The sequence below is a fragment of the Crocuta crocuta genome, unplaced genomic scaffold (genome assembly GCF_008692635.1).
Source record: "Crocuta crocuta isolate KB4526 unplaced genomic scaffold, BGI_CrCroc_1.0 scaffold310, whole genome shotgun sequence".
Classification (NCBI taxonomy): Eukaryota; Metazoa; Chordata; class Mammalia; order Carnivora; family Hyaenidae; genus Crocuta; species Crocuta crocuta.
In genome coordinates this window covers 690,048-715,229 of record NW_027532609.1, presented here as the reverse complement: position 1 = coordinate 715,229, position 25,182 = coordinate 690,048, and the positions used below count along the sequence as shown (strand labels likewise).

The 25,182-nt window shown below is 39.2% G+C and overlaps 1 protein-coding gene across 2 annotated transcripts in view; it reads left to right on the top strand.

Moving 5' to 3' along the window:
* SCAPER (S-phase cyclin A associated protein in the ER) overlaps window positions 1–25,182 on the top strand; it is a 488,585-nt gene that overhangs the window by 327,266 nt on the left and 136,137 nt on the right. For both annotated transcript variants that reach the window (XM_077780475.1, XM_077780477.1), the window contains exon 24: window positions 16,348–16,463. In XM_077780475.1, the coding sequence (XP_077636601.1) occupies window positions 16,348–16,463 (116 nt within the window). The remainder of the gene's footprint in view (window positions 1–16,347; window positions 16,464–25,182) is intronic.

The window sequence follows — 25,182 nt, the reverse complement described above, 5'->3', positions numbered from 1 at the left end:
GATGGCTTAGTCGGTTAAGCGTCCGACTTTTGCATAGGTCATGATCTCACGGTTCGTGGGTTCGAGCCCTGCGTCAGGCTCTGTGCTGACTGCCAGCTCAGAGCCTGGAGCCTGTTTCGGTCTGTGACTCCCTCTCTCTCTGACCCTCCCCTGCTCACGCCGTCTCTCTCTCTCCTAGAAATAAATAAAACATTTGGGAAAAAAAAAAGTTAAAACGGTTTTTAAAAGTGTTTTTCACTTGGCATTATGAGAAAGGAGTCTCAGGAGCTCTTCCTGTCCTGCTTTGCATGAGCCCTGGATACTGTGACTGCCACATACTCATTTAGCAGTAGACATTATCTTGGAAAATCACTAGATTTTTTTTCATGCCTACTTTACCCTGTTAGATTCTAAGCTTTTTGTGGAGGAGATTACGATTCTGTACTAGACCAGATAGTATCCTTTATGCTTTCCGTGTAAAAGATGATTGGTAAATTAGCTCCTCTTTCTTCTCTTTCTCCTCACATCCAATTGGTAGCCAAACCTGTTGCTTTTACTTGTAAATATAGCTTCTAACCAGCCAGCCTATTTCTCTGTTTGAACTGTCACTGATGGTGTTGGGTCCCTACTCATTTCTAAATTGGAATGTAATCTCTTATTTGAGTTCTTTGTTTTTTTGTCTTAACCCTTTTCCTGTATCTTCCTTATAGCTTCCAAAAGTAAAAATTTAGGTATGTCACCCTCTCCTTTAAACCTTTTCATGTCTCTCTTTCATGTCTCCTTTAAACCTTTCATTTTGCTTTAGAGTAAGATCCAGACTCTATATTTTTACATACAAGATCCTCTGTAAGATATGTTCTCTTCTTACCCCTCTGGCATCATGTCTGTACATTTTCACACACACACACACACACACACACACACGTTACACTCTAACCATTATAAATAGGTTATAGTCCCTTGAACAGGCTCTGCACCCTCTTATCCCCATGCATCTCATTCCCTCAAACACCTGTCTCCCACCCAACGCTTTTGCTTCCTACAACCCTCACACCTCACCACCCCCACCCCAACACACACATAACCACCGTTACCACATAAATACTTTCACCGGGATGGCTTTGTGTCTTTTGAGACTCCACTCTGGTGTCCCCTCCTCCAGAAAGTATTTCTTGTCATTCCCCTGATCTTCATCCAACCAGGTTAGGTACCTACTATACAAGCTCAAAGCATACTCTGTACCTATGTCATTCATAGGACTTATCACACTACGTGCACTAATCTGCTTTCAAATCTTTCTCAGTAGAATGTGAGGTCTTTGAGGGAAGATCCTGATCCTTTCTGCTTTTATATTTCTACCGCTTAGCAAGCACCAGGTACATAGCTGGCAGACAATAAATGTTTGTTCAAATAAATTCAGTGGTTGTTTTGTTTTGCTTTTTGGTTTGTCTTCAGTCTGTCTCTTGCCTAAAGTCAAGCAAATGCCTCAGTATTCACAACAGATGCTTGTCTGGGCCAAATAGCTTATTTTACAGAAATGGCCAATCTGGCAGATTTGGTGACACCAGGAAAGAGTTAGTCCTGGGAATACATCACAGTCTCTTCAGAGGAAAAATTGATATTATCTTGAAGTGTTGTAGTTCTAGCAGTGACTCATCATTTCATTAACATATCCCAAGTCTCTTATACTTATGTCAAGGACCNTGAGAGTGCTGCTATGAACATTGGGGTACATGTGCCCCTATGTATCAGCATATAAAATAGATTCTTATCTCAAAAAAGCTTATAATTTATATTGTTTACTTCTTTACAGAATCCAAAGCACAGATATGTTATTTTTAGATTTGGTCGTCTAAGGTACCAACTATAATTCCTTATGTATTCTAGGTACTGATTGTTTGTTTGTTGAATTGATATATCAGACTTGTTCATATATGAACCCAAGCCAATGAGCTGTAAAATATACTATAAAAATCTAGTAAGATTACAGAATACAAAACACTTGCCAAACTACCCAAAATGGCTCCCTTACTATATTCTGTGGCGCATATTGGACTCATCTAATATGTCTAACCTTCATAAGTAAATTAGATCATTTTCAAATTCCTTCTAAATCTAAAATTCTTATATTTTGTAATTCCTTTCTGTCTCTTACCATTTATTCTAAACTACTTGAATAATGGCCCTTTTTCAAAGCCTCAGTAGCCTCTCTCAAGAATGATATAGAGCCAACTCTAATCTGGAAGTTTATAGTTAATTGTGTCTGTAGTGCTGTCATCCTGTCTAGGGAAACTTCTCAACACTAACTCTGTATCATTCATTACACTCACCTTGCAGACATTGTAGTTCAGTGAAGCAATTTTTTTTTTCAGTGCATGCTGTGCAGAGGGGGAATGTAGTGTGAAGCTCAGATTCTAAAGTCTGACTATCTGGATTTGATTCCTAGATCAGCTTTTACTGGTTAAATAATCTTAAACAAGTTATGCCTCTTCTCTGAGCTTTAGTTTCCCCAAGCAAATGGAAATGGTAACTGTATCAGCCTCATACTACTGATGTGAATATTCTGTGAGATGCCACTTGCAAGGCACTTGGAGTGTCTGGTGCATGTACACATGTGCTCCACAAGTGTTGGTGATTCTTTTCAATGTGCTAAAGCACATAGGAAATAGCAGTAATTAAGACAGATATAGACCCTACCCTTCTAGACAATTAAACAATTAATTACAGTTAAGAGCAATGAGTGTTTGAGGAAATTATTAAGGAAATACAGAGTTGTTGATGGATGTAGTAGGAAGATTGAATACAACCTAGAGGTCAGGGAAGCCTGTTTGAGGAAATAACGTTGAAGTTGCGACTGACAGGGCAAGAAGGTAGACTCTGAAACAGAGATATTTTTGAGAGAAATAATGCTTTAGTGCAATTTTTAGATGTCACAAAGAGCCCAGAATATGTCCCCTTAAGAAGGCTTAGAGTAGGAACTAGTATTTATTTGATGACAGCATGGTAGGTACTTAGCAAGAGAAGGGAGGGCAGTATAAAGATGATGGTGATGACTAACATTTAAGAGAATCAGCTGATTTAATCCTCTCAGCAATCATTTGGAGTGGAATTATGTGGTCTAACTTATGAAGAAAAATGCTGAGGCATCAAGAGGATAAGAACATTGCTGGACATTATGTAGCTAATAAGTGTGAAAAGATTGGGATTCAGACCTTGGCAGAATTATTCCAGAAGCCATGCAAACAGTTCCTAAACAGTGAATAAGACATGGTTTGTGCCCACAAAGAATTCAGTCTAGGGGACAGTAATTCTTCTGGCTACAGCTGCTACAGCAAGAATTATTTTGCAGTCTTTTCTATCATAAAGTTAGTAAATGGTCTTCCTATCTGATTTTCCCCATACATTACATCTATTCTGCATATCTTTCTCAGATACTTACCTCTCCCCCTCCCTGCTAAAGAGGTCTAGCATCATTTATCATTTTATGTTCACATGTGAATTTCTTCAGAGAGACAGATTCTTTTTAGGATCTTTACATTTCTTTTCCATATGATAACCTTACTTATCATATTGGGAGGATATGGACTTGCATGCTGACTTAAAACCAAAACTGACTTCAGACTTCAGACCAGAGTCTTTGTGTAAATATAAATTGATCATCAAACTTCTCTTCAAATGAATTTGAGTATTCCTTGTAAAGGAAAAGGGATTTATATTTGCCTTTTCATAAAGCAAAAAATTCTGTAATGGTCTGGTGTTCTCCAGACTTCATGACTCCTCTGGGTTTTGTTTGCCTTGAATAAGCAGACTTTTAAACATTTTAGTTCACCTTTAGTAAAGGTCTTATCTTATTCTCAAGCTAAAAGCAGTCACGCAGAGCAGTTCTAATGTTAGAATTCAGTGGGGCAGCATTAACTCTTCAGTAAACATTTGATCATGTTTGCTTTAGGAAAATTAGGAAGAAAGACCAGATATTCTTAAAAAAGCCTTCACACGGTTCTCCATATAAGAAGGTGTTGTTTGCAACATTATAATGGAGAACAGAAGCTCTGTGTTATTAAGCAGTTTTCATCCATGACCAAAGAATAAGTTAACATGATCATCTTGAAGTCCACAATCTGAAGGACTCCTTATTTTTGCCTTCTTCCTTGCCACATTTTGTGTCAGTCTTATAAGTAACAGATTTCACACTGTTTTTGTCATCTCTATTTTCCCTATATACCTTTTAGATGCTAAGAACAAGGCCTAAACCAGAGTGCTGGCTCCAGATAATCCATCTGTAAAAACATTGCCCATCACTGGCCATTTCCCTCCTTTTATTTCCTCTGGACTGAATAAAGCAGACCCTAGTAGGATCATTTCTGAAATCAGTGGTACTTGACTTTCCTAGTGCCCAATCACAAGGNATAAAACAAAGTAAAAATAAAGCTTTCAACAAAAATCCTGTCATGGGCACAATGGAGAAGGCATACTCAAAAGACTTTGAAACAGTATCTGTGCTGAAGTTAGAAACAAAGCCTACAGAGATTTCAGGGACATTCAGAAAGGAAAGGATTTTGAAAGACTGCCCTGGCTGAGAAAGTATTGAAGGCCAGTTGGGACTGGAGCTGCAGAGGGAGCTCATCTTGGGCCACCTGGAGCCTTTTCTAACCTGGTCCCACATTGCCTCCCTCTTCAGTCAAGGCCTGCTTCCCTCCTGCTGTGTGCACATTTCTTCCCGTTTCCTGACAGTCTCAAGAACTGCACCACCAGTTAAAAGAACTACTCATATTTCAGTCCCTTAGAATCTAGTTAGCTCTCATTTCCTTTTTTATTTACTTGTGATGGTCAAACTTGGCATTCCTTTATGTTCCCTGAGTCTGGATTATTTCAAGAATTTTTTTTTAAGCTGCTAGTGAATGCTAATATAAGAGAGCTTAGAATACCTCCTCTAATGCTGAAAGTAACTTCACCTTGTCTTCAAAATAGTGTTGAGCTAAATGCATTCTAGTATTCTAGATGTTTTTCTAGAACAGAAAAGAAAACATAAGTGGAGAAACAAGGGGAAATTCAAATAACGTCTGTAGTTTAGTTAATAATATAATTCTAATGTAATTCTAATGTAATATACTTTTGATTAATATGGAGTGTTTGTGTAAGATTTTAACTGAGGGAAAGCTAGATTAAGGCACACAGGAACTTTATTGTCCTTGAAACTTTTCAATAAATCTAAAATAATTTCAAAATAACATTTTCTTGAAAATTTTCAAAATTTAATTTTCTTTTTGAAAAAGTCCCAAGATTTTACAAAATTGGAATATTTAGTGGAAAGTATGCCAACAACCAAGCACATTTTTAAAGCTACATTCTAGATTTTCCCACAGCATTCTTTCTGTAGATCCATCTTATACTCAGAAGACAGATAAACCTAGACTCAATCCCCAGCTCTGCCAATTACTAGCAGTAAAAACTTAAATGATTCCTCGAAGCCCTTTTTTTTTTAATCAGTATAATAGATGACAATTCCTACCTCGTGGGGTTGTTGCGAAATCTTACATAACAGTCTAGGGCCTGCCATATGGTAAGCTCTTGAAGTGTCACTTTCAGCCCTTTTTTTTTTTTTTTTTTGAGAAAATTAAAGTTTGGGTTCCTATTCTTTCCTTAAGTTTGTTTGCACTTTTTAAAATTGCCCCCTCTCTCTTTTCTTCTGTGTCTCTCCTTAAAGACATAAAAGAGTCTGGGTCACTGCTTAAGTATGGGGCAAAAAACGGAGGCCAACGTGAATAGGGCAGTACATAAGCATCACATCTTGGGCCACTCCTCTCAGGACTGGCCTCCTGCAGAGTAGGGCCTGCCTTGGCTTGCCTTACCTTGTCAGCACAGGCAAGGACTAGTGCCTCTTCCACAGTTTCTGACTTCCTTGTACCCTTACCTTGACTTTCCCAGGCATATGAGTGCTTCTACACTTCTTCTTTCTCATTGTGGATTGATGGATTTTCTGTCTCCTCTTAAGACAGTTTCTGATGTTAGAATCCCAGAAACTGGACTGTGCCTTTATTTTTTGATTGAGCATCTACTTACTGAATACCAGTTCTTTTTTAAATGTTTTTTTATATTGACATATAATTAGCATACAGTGTTATATTCATTTAAGGTGTACAATATAATGATTCACAACTCTATAAATTTCTCAGCACTCATCAAGATAAGTGATTTCTTAGGGCCTCTGCGTGGCTCAGTTGGTTAAGCATTGGCCCCTTGATTTCATTTCAGGTCGTGATCTCAGGAGACCCAGCTATATGTCAGGGCTCCCCGCTGGGAGTGGAGCCTGCTTAAGATTTTCTCTCTCCCTCTCCCTCTGCCCCTCCCCTGCTTGTGCACACAGTCCCTCAAAACAAGTAAACAAACAAAGTCTTAATCCCCTTTATCTATTTCATCCATTTCCCCACCTACCTCCCCTCTGACAACCACCANGGGTGGGTTGTCACTTTTTTTCTTTATTTCTTTTGATTCTTAAAGTCTGCATATGAGTGAAATCATATGGTATTGGTCTCTGTTTGACTTATTTCATTAGCATTATACCCTCTAAGTCCATTCTTTTTACAAAAGGCAAGATCTCATTCTTTTTTGTGGCTGAGTTATCTGAATACCTAGTTTTTTTTTATAGATTCTATGTAAGCATAATTCCAGCTGTCCCAAGAGCTCACAGTCTGCTTTTCGATTAAGTAGAAAATGAATATGATCTAGTTTATAATTAAGTAATAGAGAAGTGTGAAGAACGATAAATGTCATGATGGAAAGAGAAGAGAGTGGTGGGATACTCTCCTTTTCGATGCCATCCAGGTGGCGCTCTAAGGTCCTGCCCCCTGGTTGCTGCTAGACCCAAAGGAGTTTGTCCATGTTACTCACTTTTATCCCATCATTTTCTTGCCCAAAAGAGATTCTCGTTGGTTTCATGGTCCCAAGTTATTTTGCCTCTAAGCTTTAAAATTTCCAGGACACTTAAGGTGCAAGAACAGAGAGGAAGAAACTACTGTGGTAAGACTCTTCAAGTTCTGCTGTCACCCAGCAGGAGCCTGGAAGTTGGGAGAGGTGGGAGAAATAAAGCAGTTGTTTAAGGAACCTCATGTGTAGATCCTTGACTTCGGGGGTTTTTTGTCTTTAGTTGGTAGCATGAGAACTCAGAAAACTGTTCATACAGACACCCATTGTGTCCTGAAGAACTAGCCACAGTAACTATTTCCTTTGTGGGTGTACAGCTCTCCGTTCACACCCTCACTGTGGCATCCCCTCATCACACTGCATTTAGCTATATTGAAGTCTCTCTCACCAGCTCTCCGAGTGCCACACCTGGCCGGTGCCTGCCACTTGGCATCTTGGCAGCACTGAGGATGTGGGAGATCAAAATTAACTTTATTGTGAGTTTTGTTGTATTGCAGTGATAAACTTTATACACTGATCTTTGGTCATCTATCTCGTAACAGCTTAATGGGAAGGGGGGGGGATTGTGTTCTGCACCACCCCCTCTCACTCACCCTGCCCTCATCTCACTTAGTCCAGACAGGTCAAAAATGGCACGGTGCAGCTCCCTTAGGGAGAGCCTTCCAAAGGATCCGAGTTCTGATTAGCATTACAAAGGAATTGTTTCTCTCATCTTGAGAAAGCTTTCCAGTCTCCCCCAGCCTCACTTACCTTATTACCTAGGCCTTCAAACTGTAAGTTATAATTTTACTCTTTTGGGCATGACATTTCCATAAGTTTCTAATTTCCTTGTGATATTCTCAACCCCAGACCCTGAGTCCTTTCAAATGTGAGTGTACAGCCAAAAAGCGGAGCCTAGACATTTATGTAGATTATGGGAATATGAGGAAGCCAACATTAGAAGGAAAAAACCCTAGAACATGGATTATCAGCTCATCATGCTCGCTTCTTTTAAACTAACATGAACAGGTGAAGATAGTAGAGGAATGAAGATTATGTCCTTTAAGTGTTAGGAAAGTTTTCCATAAGGGAAAAATAACCATAAAAAAATTTACTCTGGGATCTTCTCATCTCTATAAAGTGGTCTGCCAAGTTCTAAATTTATGGACTCGCCAAAACCTACTTGTATTATATCTAAACAGGACTTAAGTTACCACCAGATGCTCAGAACAAATCTGGCCTATCCTGCTAATGAACAGGCAAACAGTTTTCCCCATCTGCCACCTCTGTCTAAAAGGCTAGGAAGGCCTTCCTCCCTGATCACAAAGAACATAATTACCGTCTATAGAGAAGTCAAGTACAAAGGCCACCAGCCTTTGTAGGCCACCAAAGATTAACAGCTGCCTCTCCTTTGATTGGGAGAGGCAATAACAGTTACTCTAGTTAATAATTGAATGGATTCCCGGGCCATGTAATTCAGATTGAAGCTGTCATTTTTTTGCTGGCCTTCAGTTAAGCTGGGTTATTAGAATGGAGCCACTAATCCTATTAGTCAGTTGTCAGTCTCAGAGTGGGAGAGAGCAGAGGAAGGCAGAGCTATTAAGGTGTTATGTCAGGTACGGAAGTAAAGACACATATTTCATCTTTCAGAGGTATTTTTTCCTCACTCAAATCAGAATGATAGAACTCCTTTCGGGTGTTCCACCTTCACATGTCTGAATGCAGAGTATTTGGGAAAGGGGTAAAAGGGAAAAGAAAATGTTCCTCTTTCTAAATGAGATATTCTTAATCACTGAACAAACTTTGCTTGGTGCCTACTGTGCGTGTATCCTGTGCTTGACCCTGATTGAGAATGCATAGACTAGTCTTTATAGCCTAGTACATGAACACAAATAACTGTGGGAAAATATAGGAAATGATAAGGGCCCCAAGAGAAATACAGTTGAATACAGAGAACTTTGACTTAGTTGAAGGTATCAGAAAGGCTTCATGAAAACTATTTGTTATGAGTCTTAAAGGAATGAGAGAGCATTTGAACATTATAGGGTGAGAACCTGGCAGCTTGGATGGAGAGAATAATTGTGGTTAAGCATTTTTAGGATGTTGCTTTTTTCTAGACACTGACAGGGATAGGAACAAGTAAGTATAAGACTATGTATTTGAGGAGCATCCATTCCCATCATGGCATTAAGATGTCCAGGAGCATAAGGAGTACTGCATATAGGGAGTGATTAGCACATGCAGTTAGTGTGTTGGGCACAGAGAGGAAGGTGAAATGGGAGGCTCTGCATCCTTTGAGTCTGTGGATTGTTGCGTGAATGTGACTTCCATTTTTTATTTGCATATAGAGCTTTTAAGGGGATGTGCTAGAGAAGGTGGGTTTTCCCCTTTATTTTAACATTTGAGCAGCTCATCATTGATTTTCCCTTTTCTGTCCTCCTCAGGTGAAAATGTCATGGGATATGATAGGACTGTTTCATCCACTTCTCTGCACAGAGATGGGGAGAGCTGTTTGTTCACACTGTGTTAGGGAATGGGACCAAAGGGAGGTGTTCGTTCTTTCTCATGGGCCTCAGTATTGTGTTAAGCTCTGATCTCTCCTGGGACATTTTTGCTCTCTGAGAGGAATCTTTTCATTTGTTCATCCTTTTGTTCAGTCACTCATCCATCAGGTGTTCACCATTCCTGTTCTGTGCCAGACATGGGGCTGCGAAGGTGAGTCAGCTGTAACACTTACAGAGCTTACAGGCCAAATGGGGTCCTGAGGTAGGACAGAAATGGTAGGAGGAATAGAAGTTGATATGGGAAATGAAGAATTTAGGAAGATACTAAACAGTGTTGCCATCTGGCCATCTTCTGTGGAAGAGGATCCATTTCTGCATTCTGAGTTTCCATTGTAGAAGTAACCAGAAACCTCCATGAATCCAGAGGGAGGTTTGTGAGTTTTTTTTATCTCCCAGTTGGTTTTGCCTTTTGGTTTATATCCTTGAAAAGCTGCAAGTGACAAATTAAAACTTCAATTTTCAATAATACATCAGGAAAATTTTGGCTTTAAATGGCCTTTATCTTCCTGAATTTGGCTTCTTTTTTCCTGTTTAATGTCTAACTAGAGCTTATATCGTAAGTTTTTCAAGAGGTCACATCCCATGTTGTTGGCATTGCATAAAAGGCTTTGAGTTTTGTTTTGTTTCTAAAGCATAGATGTATACATTAAAATGGTCTGCTTTTACTCAGTCCTTTTTGCCTCCACTTCTGCAATGTTGATCCAGGTCTCTCCCATTGTGGAGGTCTATGAGAACAGCTGTGGTGCTGCTTCATTTCCCTGTGGACAGATTGCATCATTTGGTGCATCTGCTTGGCCAGAGGTAAAATATACTTTGTTTTTGAATTAAGAGATATCAATATATAAAGGCTTTACACAGAAGTGGATGTATCTTCCTTGATGGTTATTAAGAAGGCTCAAGGTGAATATGTCCTTCAGTCTCGAAAAAACTGAATTGTATTCCTTGGTCATGAAGCTCCCCTTCATTGACAAGCTCTTCTACAAGGCACACACAAGTAATAGGAGTGGATTAATTTATCCTGTGAAATTTTATCCTGAGAAGTTATTGACTATCTGTGTTTTCATCGTCAAAATCATGTACAAGTGTCCTTTTCAGCCATCTTCCTCAGAACCATCATTCACAACCACTGGTTGAGCACATACTGAGTGCCATCCCCTCTGCTAAGTGTTGGAAATGTGATAAAACAGACATGGCTCCTGAACTTAGGAAGCTCCGAGTTTAGTGGGGATACAAAGATAAACTGCTGGAGAACCACCCCCTCTGGGGAGGAGGAACAGTATTTGCAGAAGCACAGAGGCATTCAAGAACGTAGGCCATATGGGGAATTTGGTTGAGGGAGAGGCAGGAGCATGACAGGGAAGAAGGCTGTTAATGGGGTATCAGATTTTGAAGACCTGTGCTAAGGAATTTGAGCCTCTCGCAGACAGTGAGGATGAAGTCACTTAAGCGTTTTAAGCAAAGAGTGACATGATTACATTTGCTCTTCAGAATATCATCCTCATTGTGTATATAGGCATCCAGAGCAGGACTACTCAAAAGGGAGTCCAGAGTCCAGTTCCAGGCCACTGTCACTAGAACAGGATGAGATAAATACACAAATCCAGAGTAAGTTTCAGCAAACTGGCAGAGTAATTTTATGTCTGTTGTATCTAATATTTTAAAATGTGGCCTCCAGTTTTGTCCATCTTTTTTTCTCATTTATTCAATATTTCATTTATATTGCATTTCACAAAAGTATTGGTCTACAGTGGAAGAGCAATCAAAGGAAGGAAAGGAGCGGGAGAGGAGAGGAAGGGAGAAAGGAGAGGAGAGGGATAGGAGAGGGGAGGAGAGGAGAGGGAGAAGAGAGGAGAGGAGAGGAGTGGGATAGGAGAGAAGAGGAGAGGAGAAGAGAGGGAGAGGAGAGGAGAGGAGAGGGATAGGGGAGGGGAGGAGGAGAGGATAGGAGAGGGGAGGAGAGGAGAGGAGAAAAGAGGGAGAGGAGAGGGGAGGGGAGGAGAGGGATAGGAAAGGAAAGGGAAGAAGAAAGGAAGGGGAAGGAGAGGGAAAGGGAAAGGGAAGGGAAAGGAACCTGACTTTTATCTTAAGAGTATTTAGAAATCACAGCTCTAGAGAATAGGCTGGTGTGGGGTGAGCCTGGATCCAGAGATTCCAGTTAGGTACTAATTGCTGCAGTACCTCAAGCAAGAAACCATGAAACCCTGAACTGACATGGTAGATGTAGGCAAGAGTTCAGAGCTACAACAGAAATGGAATAATCAGAACTTGGAGCCTGAATCCGTGGAAAAGCTGAGGAAGAGGGAAAAATCTAGAAGGACGATTGTTCTTTTAAGAATCTACTGAAAGTTGGACCCTTGCCCTATGCATTACTTTGAGCTTTTCCATCCCTGTTTCACAGAGATGTTCCATTTATTTTTTAATGTGGTTCTGCATTTTTAATATTATTACGTATTTTATCTATAATTCCTACTTCTTTTGAGTATAAGAAGAAAGGAGGTGTGTGTGTGTTTATGTCCCTATCCTGACTAAGAGTTCCTCTGCTGTATTCCTTATGCTTTAGATGCTTCTGGCACCAGATACAGTAGAAACATTGCTGATGGGATAACCTTTCACTACCAAATTAAATCCAGAAAATATTCATGTATATCATATTATCTCATTTATAGGAAATTCTATAAGAGACAAAACTAACCTACATTTTGTTTCTTTTTACCCTATGAGCCCCTTCATCCATCCCATTTCTCCCAACCTCTCTCCTGTGCCTCTGGCAACCACTAATCTGTTCTCTGTGTCAGTAAGCTTTTTTTTTAATTCCACATGTTTTCCTCTCCCTGACTTATTTCACTTGGGATAATGCCTTCAAGGTTTATCCAAGTTTTCACAAATGGGAAAATTCCATTCTTTTCATGGCACAGTAATATTCCATTTTGTTTATATACCACATCTTCTGTATACATTGTATTTATCATTGAACACTTATTTTGCTTCTATATCTTGGTTATTGTAAATAATGCCGTGTGAACATAGGAGTACATATATCTTTTCAAATTAGTATTTTATTTGCTTCAGATAAATACTCAGAAGTAGAATTTCTGGATCATATGGTACTTGTATTTTTAATTTTTTGAGGAACCTACATACACTATGGAATAGTGGCTGCACCAATTTATATTCCCACCAGTAGTACACAAGGGTTTCCCTATCTCCACATCTTCACCAACACTGGTTTTTTTCTTTTTCTTCTCTTTCTCTTTCTGACAATTTTTCTCTCTTTTTCTTTCTTTTCTCTCTCTATCTCCCTCTTCCTTTCTTTCTTTCTTTCTTTTTTTCTTTCTTTCTTTCTTTCTTTCTAATACCATTCTAACAGGTGTGAGGTAGTATCTCACTGAGATTTTGATTTGCATTTCCCTGATGATTAATGATGTTAAACATCTTTTCATAGTACCTGTTGGTTATCTATGTGTCTTCTTTGGGAAAAAAATGTATACTCAGACCTTCTGCCCATTTTTTAATTGAATTGTTTGTGTTTTTTGCTCTTGAGTTTATGAGTTCTTTATGTATTTTACCAGAAATAGGATTTGCAAGTATTTTCTCCCATTCAGTAGATAGCCTTTTCATTTTGTCAATGGTTTCCTTTGCTACATAGAAGCTTTTTAGTGTGATGTAGGCCCACTTATTTTTGCTTTTGCTTTTGGTGTGTAATCTATGGGACTATAAATCAAATCTGTGGTGGCTTCAAGCAGGGGGGATTGACTATAAAAGTGGTATGATGAGGCTTTCTAAGGTGATGGAAGCGTTCTGGTCTTGATAAGGATTTCTCAAATGTATTTGAATGGCATGCTTAAGATCTGAGCCTTTTAACCAGTTGTAAAGTATACCTCAATTTAAAAATATACTCAGTAAACATAAGTTGTTCAATCCCACTAATTATCCAGGGAAGGCCAATAAAAACTTTAATGAAATGCCATTATACACTCATAAGAATGACTAAAGTTTTTTAAAAAAATGATAAAATCAATTTTTTTGTGAATGTAGAGTAGTTGAAATTATCACTGTACCACATTGTGTACACAATTGTTCCAAATACTTTAGAAAGCTGTTTGGCTATAGCTAATGAAATTGAATTTATGTATACACTGTCACCCAGGAATACCACTCATATAACCAACACAACTGCATGTCACATTTCCATAGATACATGTACAAAAATGTCTAAAGCAGCATTGTCCACAGATTGAAAGTGGAAACAGCCTGTGGCAGCTGGGTGCCTCAGACCATGAGAGGCTCAGTTGAGCATCTGACTTAGGCCTAGGTCATGATCTCACCGTTCCCAAGTTCGAGCCCTGTGTAGAGCTCTTTGCTGACAGCTCAGAGCCTAGAGCCTATTTCAGATTCTGTATCTCAATCTCTCTCTCTCAATCTCTCTCTCTCGCCGCCCCCTCCCCCCCGCTCATGCTCATGCGCTCGCTCTCACTCACTCTCAAATAAGCATTAAAAAAATTTTTTTAATAAAAAAATTTGAAAGTGGAGACAACCCAAATGTCAATCAGCAGTGAAACATTTAAATAAATTGAGTAATGGGGCACCTGTGTGGATTAGTCGGTTAAGCGTCCGACTTTTGCTTAGGTCATGATCTCGCAGTTCGTGGGTTCAAGCCCCGCGTCGGGCTCTGTGCTGACTGCCAGCTCAGAGCCTGGAGCCTGTTTCAGTCTGTGACTCGCTCTCTCTCTGACCCTCCCCTGCTCACGCTGTCTCTCTCTCTCTCCTAGAAAGAAATAAAAACATTTAAAATAAATAAATAAATAAATTCAGTAAGATAATAAGATAGTGGTTATCTCACCCTGTAATATTAAAAGTGAAATTAATGTAGAAGGGAGGAAAAAAGACACTGGAATAAAGTAGATTTTTCCAATTAAAAAGAAATAAGTTGATGTATATAATCAGACAAAGGAATATATATTCCAGCAAGGGAAATGAATGAAACATGGGTATAGGCAACAATATGGATGAATTTAGGGGGAAAAATTGAGCAAGAAAAGCTAGATTCTATAGAATATGTAAAGTATGACTCCGTTTTTATAGAATTGAAAAGAAGACAAAGGTAATCTATGATTTTAAAAATTAGGAAAGCTTTTGCATTTGGGGAAGAAGATGAGAGTGAATGGGATGAGCACCAGGAATATTAACGGCATGTTATAAAATTTTATTTTTTTATTATTTTTTATTTTGAAGTTGTTAAGGCTATGTAAGGGAGTTGTGTTTGTTATTTTCAAATTTTTATTTATATTATTTCTTTTTGTTTTGGAGTTGTTATAGGATGTGTTCAATTTGTCATAACCCACCCAGCTATACAGTTATGATTAGTACAGTTTTCTTTGTCTTGTGTGCTAATACAAAATATATTATTATTTTCTAATTATATTGACATCCTAGCCTAAGAAAGAATGGTAACAGCATTATGTTTTCCAATTACTGAATCCACCTGGGTTTTTCCACTTTTTGATTGTTAGTTTTATTGCAGAGAAACATTTCTTTCCATTAATAACAAAAATTCTTAATTTTCTATCCTAAAACTATGAGTTCTTGTCTAGGATTCACAATAAACGTATTATAGTGTCAAAGTATATTTTATTGTGCACATAGTGAGTAATTGAACGACTAAGGTACAGTCAGTAGTCACTAGTCTACATCAAGCAGAGCATGTGCTTAGAGCATCAGAAGAATCAAGCAAACATGTTTGACAGATCTTGTAGATAATTCCTGTCTCTCCCCGATGCATCTGACCATCACTCCCAAAATACTACAGTATCTCAAAGATATTTCAAGGCTTGATGAACTGTAGCATGCTCTTAGAAGAAATACAAAGTTGACGGTATACTAGCGGGGTTGCAGTGATTGTGTGCACTGAAATGAATACAGTATACCATAGAATTGCTCTTGCCTGTCCTCATGCCAGAGAAATGCCAAGAACTCAGAGATGTTCCTTTCCCAAGATTTGTAAACAATTCAGAAATTGTAGAGAAATAATCATCAGTTGAGTTCTAAAATGCTGACTTAAGATTCTCCCTAATGTAGCCAAAATGGTGAAAAAAATATATGGAGATGGTTAGGTTTTAGGTTATTTTGTAATAATCAGTAATAGGAGAAGAAATCTTTGTGGCAGTCAGTTTGTCTTGCTAGGTGGTAATTAGCATTACAAAATGATCTGCTTTTAAAAAGTATTGCTAGGGGCACCTGGGTGGCTCAGTCGGTTAAGCGTCCGACTTTGGCTCAGGTCATGATCTTGCGGTTTGTGGGTTCATGCCATGCATGGGGCTCTGGGCTTCCAGCTCAGAGCTCAGAGGCTGGAGGCTGTTTCGGATTCTGTATCTCCCTCTCTCTCTGCCCCTCTCCCCCACTCATGCTCTGTTTCTCTCAGTCTCAATAATAAATAAAAACATTAATTAAACATTTTTTTTAAAAAAGTATTGCTAAAATATTCTGTATAAAATGGTTTTGCACTCTGCATGGAGTGTTCCATCCCTTCCCTTTTGCCTGTTTCAAAACCTCAACTTTCCCAGAAAAACCTGTGCCAACCCTTTCCCCAGTATATAGTTGGTTCCCCATTATTCTTATAGACCTTTCCTTTTTCTTCAAGGTACTTATCATAATTGAAATTATTTTATTTATGGTTATTTGATTGGTGTTGCTCTCATCCACTAAATTTTAAGCTTCATGGGGGAAAGCGACTGTGTTTTGTGTTCACCAGTTTTGACCTACTGTTCCTAGCACTGCATAAACATTCGATAAGTATTTGTAGAATAATTGAACCAACAGAGTATTTGACACTGCAACTAAATATTTTGTTTGGTGATCATTCTATGCCTGAGAAATTGGGCTAATTTCTATTTGTATTTCTGTCTAGAATGTAGCAGATCAGATTGCATTTCAAGTTGCTGGTGGATTAACAGCCCTTGAACACATTCTTCAAGTAGTAGTCCCAACCACAAATGTGAACACAGCCTCACGAATTCCTCCTAAGTAAGTATAGTTTTTTAATCTGTCTTTCACGTTTCATTTGTGAGTCATTTCTGCTCTATGGTTTCCATATGGGGGACCACAAAAAAATTGTATGTGTATTCAGGCTTGAATAGCAAAGCTTACACCCCCCCACCATTAGGGAGAAAAACAGAGGTGCTCCGACTTCACTTACAAAACTCAAATCGAGCCTAAAAAGCCTTAAAAAGGAAATCTCTTTGGTCTATGACCTTGTCCAATCCTAAAACAAGAAGAATGGGTGAACTCCTGGGCAGCCGTAACTGCTTACATAAATTGAACAGAACTGAATAGTAGTAGCAGAAAGGTGGTACAAAAGAGGTAAGTACATTAACAAAGGCCTGAGCTGTGAGATGTGAAGAAATCCCTAACATACAGTAAGAGCAGTCTGAAGCCAAGACTGCCATAGTCTAGAGTCCTGGCCAAGTAGCTGGCAGCTGAATTGCAGTTCGGTCTTCCAACTGCAAATTGCTCATTGTCGTATGGATTCTGCACAAGCTTTGGACCCAAGATCTGCTTTCCTCTTCTCTGAAGTCACTCTGTGATCCCTGGCCGCCTGGGATATAGTAGCAGACAGCTTTATTTCAGAGGTATTATATTCCAGAGTGGTAGCATGTACAATTTCTGGATATTTTGTTGGTGAGTCTTATCTACAGAGTTTAAATGAGAAGTTTTGATAAAAGTTTATTTATATCACTGAGAAAACTTACATATTTAGTTGGCCCAACAAAAGTGAGTGCTTTATTTGTTCACCGGATACTACAGAAAAGAAATTCCAGAAATACATCATCTTTTTTCCTGAGAGCCATTTTGGTAAAATACAAATAAGCAATGGCTTTGGAGTCGGACAAAGCTGGATTCCGGTTTGACCTGTGGCAGTGACCAGCTGGGAGAATTGGGGCAAGTGCCTTATTCTTGTGGCATCTGTTTCCTCATTTGGTTACGCAGGGGTAGTCATATTCACCTCATAGTGCTACTGTGGGGATCGGATGAAATTAGGTATGTGACAGTCTTTGTCAACCTCAAAGTGTTACATAAATGTTAGGTGACAATTTTTAACTAGTAGTTTTGCCTGCAGTGTTATGTCTTCGAAATGATACATTTCTAAGAACAGTCTGATAGTGAAGTTGGTATGGGTTCCTTTGCTCTCCTGACAAAGGAGAGATTAATAAGAGAAAGTATAGGTATCCTTTGAGTCAGGATATCTTTCTGTGGAGCAGAAAGTTCTACATCAGTCAGATATAGCACACATAGAGGTTTTCTAGCCCAGGATAGTTGATATTTCTTATCAAAATGGACTTTAGTGACAGTGTGTTGTTATCACTTAGTGTCAATTAATTGACAGGGAGAGAGGAAATAAATTTGAGATAAGAAAGGAAATGGCAGGAGCTTAAGTGTCCCACTTCAGCTCAGGTCATGATCTCGCAGTTCATGAGTTCAAGCCTTGTGTCAGGCTCTGTGCTGACAGCTGGGAGCCTGGGGCCTGCTTTGCATTCTGTCTCCTCCCTCTCTGCCGCTCCCCTACTCACACTCTGTCTCTGTCTCTCAAAAATAAACATTTAAAAAAATTTTTTTTCAAAGAAAGGAAATGGCATTTGATTCTTTGGGACAGTCCTTTGATAACTGTTAACCATTCATATTGTTCATCTTAAGTGCACCTGTAGGGGTGCCTGGGTGGCTCAGTCAGTTAACTGTCTGACTCTTGCTTTTTTTTTTTTAATATTTATTTCTTTTTGAAGGAGAGAGAGACAGTGGGAGGAGGGGAAGGGTCAGAAAGAGAGAGACACAGAATCCAAAGGGGCTTCAGGCTCTGGGGTGTCAGCACAGAGCCCAGTGGGGGGCTCAAACTCACGAGCCAAAGTCAGATGCTTAACCGACTAAGCCACCCAGGCATCCCTAACTCTTGATTTCTGCTAAGGTCATGATCTTACACTTCATAAGATTGGGCTCAGTGTCAGGCTCTGCACTCAAAGCCTGCTTGGGATTCTCTCTCTCCCTCTCTCTCGGCCCCTCTCCCACTCATGGCTCACTCACTCACTCTCTCTGCCTCTCACAAAATAAACATTAAAAAGAGTAAAACTAAATACACCTATAGTTTTTTGTTTTGTCTTATTTTGCTTTTTTTGTTTGTTTCATGGTAGGTTTCAACATGCATGACACGTAAGCTCTCAGGTAACTTAAATGCCTGTTTTGCAAAAGCTGTGTTTGTCATTGTGGCAAAAAGCATGCTTTGGTGCTTACTTGTGACTATCATTTAGGGAACAGAAGAGGTTTCCATACTTCCTAAAAAGACCTGAGCAAGAGTTAGCACACCAACATTGGAAAGGAGCCCTGGAATCCTGGGAGTCCAGCCTAGTACTCCTCTGATGGTCACCAGCTGACCACAGTGCCAGGATTGAGAGTTTGTTTCTTCATCTCACCTGAGGCCAATAGATTTGTGTGTTCAGCCAGGCACTGCTTGCTAAGTGAGGCCAACACTCAGGGCGGTGGGCATCAAATAGTGACTCTAAGATTCTCTTCTCCTGAGCACAGCTCAAGATCACGATGACTTTCTAAACTAGCCTCACCTCTCAGGGCTAGAGGATAAGGCTTTTGAGAATGTTAATGCTGCTTATTAGAAAGTGGCAAGAGAATCCCACAGCTGTGTGAGATTTAGTATAGACTCCAACACTCTAGTGGGCCTGAGTCAGTGGCTTCACTGAGAAAGTGTTCTTTCTCATATTCCTTCCACCTACTATTCTGTGCTAACCATTGCCCTGGCCTTGGGCCTTCCATAGTCCACCCAGCCCTCCCCTTCCATCCCTGATGAGTCCCTATTCATCAACTCCTTGAAACCTTCTATCACCTTAACTCATTCCATTTTCTGCTTCCTATGGCATTTCATGGCTCTTACCTAGAGAGGCTGAGTTTGCTTTTTGTTTGGCTGCATCTTTTTACTGTCCTGCATCAATTTTTCTCAGTAATAAACAGCAGAGGATTTGAGAAGTGTAAGCCACTGTCTAGGAACATTTACCATGTGGATCATCTGTAACTGAAAACCTAGCATTTCACTGGCCCTGTAGCCCTGAGCTCTGAGAGTGGAGAAACCAACTCCCTGCTTCTCTTTTCTCACCACCCTGTCTTTCTCCCTTTCCATTCTGCACTTGCCCTATAATTGTTGCTAGGTAACTTCCTGGGAATGAATATTTGATTCTAACAGATTTTTTAATGTGAAATTGAGAATTATACCTGATTCTGAAAATTTAAATTTTTGAAAACTTTCTGAATCTTTGGTCAGTTGTTTTGCTTTTGTTAGAACCATGGAAAGCCACAGAACTTCTTGAATCCTTGCATCCTTGAGAGGACTTCATTAGGATGTGGTATTCCAAAACCAACCTTCTTAACACATGTACCCCAGTAAACTTGTTTTCAGTGCCAAGAAAAATCACCCTGAAACAAGGCAATTTTCATTTCATGTTATCTACTTTGGGGATTACTCATATTAATTTACCTACTAATTTTAATTGCAGAAAACAAGTACAAAAGAATGAATGAATATTCTAGCCTTTTCTTTGGTTTAGGCTAGTAAGAGTTGTTTAATATAGCTTTTAATATTTGAAAATAGATGGTAGTTTGTCATTTTCTTTGGTTATAGAGAATGCGTCAAGTGATGTAAATAAGAAGATAGAATTGCTGTGATTAGACGCTGTAGTCAAAGCTTTTTTTTTTGTTCTTATAACATATTTACAGAGCAGCAATGATAATAGAAGGGAGAGTGGGCACTTACTGGCATTCTACATCTCCAGACCCTTTTCAGGCAGTAATAGATGTTCATAATTTGCAAAGAAGCCCACAGCCCTTTTGGGCATGATCACTGGGCTAAGTCTTTCCGAGGTTGCCTTTCACTACCTTGATATTCCTAGTTCTTGACACTCCTAGACAATGAAGGGGACAAATGGTTAACTCTCCAAGCCACTCTAGATTGTTCAATTGGAGACTCACCAGGCCCCCTATTTCTTCTGTGTCAGCTTTGCTTATTTTCCTTAATTGTCCCTCTAGACCCAATTTTTTATATGGAAGTACTGTAGTTTTACAATGCAAATGGTATAGTATAGTAGAAAATATACAGGTTCTGGAGTCAGATCGGAGTTTAAATTCTCTGCTTTTCACTTACTAGTTATATGACATTGGTCCAAATTGCTTGTTATAAAAGAGCCTCAGTTAAATAGTAACACTACCTTGTTGAGTAGGACTTGTTGGCTGTTGTAAGAATTAAAAATGTGTGTGTGTATTACGTACCCTGTGCAAAAAAGCACTTAGTTAATATCCGTGGGTTTTGTTGTAGTTGTTACGATGTTGACTTGACATTATCCTATTTAACTAACCAGCTTTAAATCCCCAACTCTGCCACTTTGGTTTTGTTTTTCTTTAATGTTTTTATCTTATTTCTGAGAGAGAGAGACAGCATGAGCAGGGGAGGGCCAGAAAGAGAGGGAGATACAGAATCTGAAACAGGCTCCAGGCTCTGAGCTAGTTGTCAGCACAGAGCCCGATGCAGGGCTCGAACCCACAAACTGTGAGATCATGACCTGAGCCGAAGTCGGACACTCAACCGACTGAGCCACCCAGGCGCCGCTTTGTGCCACTTTGGCTCCTAAAAAGCTATAATCTGTTAATTGTACTTGGGCATTTGTTTTTTTCATCTTAAGCACAAATTTCATCCTGGTAAATTTTAGTTTTGCCTGTCAAGATATTTTTTGGATCCTGATTTGACCTCTAACTTCGGGTCTTTTCTTTTACTTTGTGTCATACCTAAGGTTGATCTGTAGAATATATGCATCTTCATCTAAATCACTGAAAAAAATACCCACTGGGTTAGAGAATAGTTCAATTTAGCACTTTATTAATGAACTGTCTTGTATTCCATTTATTGTATTGTCATCTCCTCAAATAGACTGTATTTGCTTGGGACCAGAAACCATAGTAAATACATTACTTTATTATTATAAAAACAATATTATTATTGTAAATCATAATGGCATCTTAATAAATATCATTTGAATTCATGAATAAATTGTTTTTCCCATAGATGGAAATCAAGCAGTAAAAGAACTCACTGCATCAGGGTGCTGGGGTGGTTCAGTCAGTTAAGCATCCGAATCTTCATTTCAGCTCAGATCATGATTTCATGGTTCATGAGATCGAGCCCCATGTTGGACTCTGTACTGACAGTGAGAAGCCTGTTTGGGACTCTCCCTGCCCCTCCCCTGCTTGCTCTCTCTCACTCAAAATAGGGAAACAAACTTATTTAAAAAAAAAACAAAAACCTTACTGCATCAAATACTTGACTCTGTGGATTGGAAGTATGATCACATCTCAGCTGAATAGAGTCCTCTTGATTTTGACCACTCTTTAGGAATTTTTAAAAATACTGTCTTTAAATTTCTGTGTATTTGTAATTAAGTCAAATATCTGTAACTGCTACTTACTGAAAAAGCCAAATTGTAATGCTAGAACTGTACTCTTGGTCATTCTTACCACAGTTTTAGAATCACAACACATTGGTATATATAAGATGGTCCCCATTTGAAACTATGTTGAAAAATAGATACTTCTCACTACTGTGTTCCTGTTTAGTCATATCAAAAAAAAATTACATTGCTATTTTGCTCCCTTATGGTATATATCTATGTATAATAAATCGGTCTTTCTCAGGTAAAACAGTAGTCACTGAATATAATAATAAAAGTAAATAAGTTTAGAATGATGTGAGGTGGAGCTTTGCTTCCTAGGAAGATCATTTACAAGATATCACAAATTTATTCTCCAAAGTAAAATAAAATAAAACTTGTGATTTTGTGCAGTGTATTCAGTTGGCAGTATTGCCTGTACTTGATCCTATGCGTTGGTAAGGAGACAGACCTTACTTAACATTACTGGGTGCATGCTTGGTGCTGGCCACAGTGCTAGGGGCTTTGCGTGCCTCCCTGTTTACTCCTCACAGCCACTAGCAGCCTCCTCTGTGGCCCGCTACCAGAATGAGGGCTGGCTGCCGTCGTGTGTGGAACATGACTGCATCCTGAGGGAGCCATGGTATCCCTTTTGAAAGCATGTTTATTCATCCCAAATGGCAACAAGACTGTTCAGAATTGCTTTCCCATCATTAGTGAGGTTTTGTCTCTAAAGGCTTCTGTTCCCTTTTCTTGGTCTCATGATACAGAGTAGAGACTGGGGGAGTTCATCTGATAGTGGAAAAGAGATATCCCTTTGTGTTCCAGAAGCAAGTAAGTGATCTAGGACTTCTAGGACTTTCAATCCTAATAACCAGGGGGAAAAACTGTTTTCCAGGGAGTCACTTCTTGGGATCAGTTGTATGCATGTGTGGACATGGGAATGGGACTGCCACAGCTAGAAACCATTCCAAATAGACCCTGTCCATATAGAACTTAGAATCATAGAAAATGAGGTGGATTAAACTCTGAGTGTCATTAGCAGTAGCCTGCTGTATTACCTTGGTGGGACATGCACTCTGGTGTAGACACAAACACATTCAGAAAAGGAGTGTTTTGCTACGTATCCAGTGTATGCAAACTTAGTTTCCTGAGATGCTTGGCCTCATGTGCTCCAAAGCTTACTTCTTTTTCTGGTCTCTTGACTCACTTGTCTGTTCTTTTTGGGGCTCATTTCCTTTGCCTTTTTGTTTTGTTTTGGGTTTTTTTGTTAAATTTGTTAAATCTTTGCCTTTCTCTTCAATTTGAAACACAAGCCATGCTCTGTTAATTCAGCTTTTGTTTGCCATGAGTTCCTCCCCTATTATACTTCATCTCTCTTCTTGGTTTGTGATACTCGCTTCATATCTGTTTTCAGTGTTTTTCTGGGCGTTATGAATACTACCTGTCCTAAGCATTGCACCCATGTCTCTACTTAGCAGCTCTGTTTATGCCATGTGATGCTCTCTCAGTGGCCATACGTGATTCAACCAGGGGTGAATATTTGACTGGAGCAGCCAACCTATAGACTAGCCAACAACATCAGACTTAAAACTCACCCCGAAAAGTTAAACTGAGCCAGTCAAGTATCCCTCTCAGGAATTTGCAGTTGGAAAGTTGTACAACTCTAGCTAATTTTTTTCTAGTGTATTTGAATTTGAAAAAATCATGTAGAGTAACTTCTGGGATGGCTATTACAGGGCTCTGTTCACTCCAGGTTTAGCAGGGCTAACAAAGGCCATTTGGGAAAAAAGGAGGAGAACAGGACTGTTTGAGGAGAGAGAAGGGAGATGGAAATGAGAGCGGGTCCAGTCTACAGAGCTGCCATTGTTCCTGCCCTCCTGAGGTCTCGTAGTTCATTTTCTCCTGGATTCATGGGAAGTTCCCAATAACCTTCAATAAATGCCTCTTTTTACTTGAAATATTTCGGTAAATTTCTGTCTCTTCAAACTGAAAGAGCCTGATACTTTTAAATAAAAATACTAATGATTTCTTAATTTCTAGATTGGGTTGAAAATACTTGACTGTGTTATAGAGCCTTCCTTGTGACCTCTTTTGTTTTTATAAATTCTTTCCTATCAAGAAAGAATGAATGAATGCCCACAGTTTAAAGTAGAAATAGAGAGAAAGCACGCTCTACAAGTTCTCTAGGGTATAGTTCTTTGTGAACATTAAATGTTTCTGCAAGCTGGGACTGGCTGAACTTTCCTTCTCTCTGCTAACCCCAGTTTGGAGAACCTGTATAGAAAAAAATGTAGCTTAAACTTGCTGTCTCTGGTTGCTAAGGCAAACACACTTAAGTATGCAGAGCTTATCTTCAGAATTGAAAATCAGAAAATGTATTATATATTATTCTTTAAGAATAGGGGCACCTGGGTGGTTCAGTCAGTTAAACATCAGACTTTGGCTCAGATCATGATCTCATAGTTCGTGGGTTCGAGCCCCATGTTAGGCCCTGTGCCAACAGCTCAGAGTCTGGAGCCTGCTTTGGATTCTATGTCTCCCTCTCTCTCTCTCTGCCCTTCCCCTACTCCCACTCTGTCTCTCTGCCTCTCTCTCAAAAATAAACATTAAAGAACAAATAACAGTACTATTCATATTTTTTATAGCTCTCAAGTGTTAATTTTCTTGGTGGCCCTCGGGTCCCAGATTGGTTACCTAGTCATTAACTTTATAATCGGGAATTAGTTTGAATCCCAGTAACATTGTCAAACAATGTTTACAAACAACTGAAAAGTGTATTTCTTTAGACCCTGCTCTCTCACACTTGATCATAATGGGCCATAGTCCAACTTTTTGATAAAAATAAGTTTGATCGTGAGAAACTCAATCATTTCACAAGTTATTTTCAGAAATTGGAAACCAGTTGCCTATTTTGACTCTGAGGCTATGACGTTTAGACTGCAAGATCAATTGTCCCTCCTCAAATCCTGGCAGCATGACACAGCTTGGAACAGTAATCATGCACTACAAGATAAAGCTTGATTATATTTTTAAGAACTGAATAATATGCCTTTAACAGCACAGTTTCAGTCACTAAGAGAAAGAGACAGCATTTGTAAAAGACAAATTGTCCTCTGTTAGTTAAGTCATTTTACAGTACTTAACAGAAGGAAGAAAACCCTTTTGAGGACTGCAGTCTTGTTATTCTCAGGGAGACCAAGCAATATCTCCATATTATTAAACATTTATCCCAGACTGTGGCTTACTTAAATACCTGATGCAAGCTTCAGAGC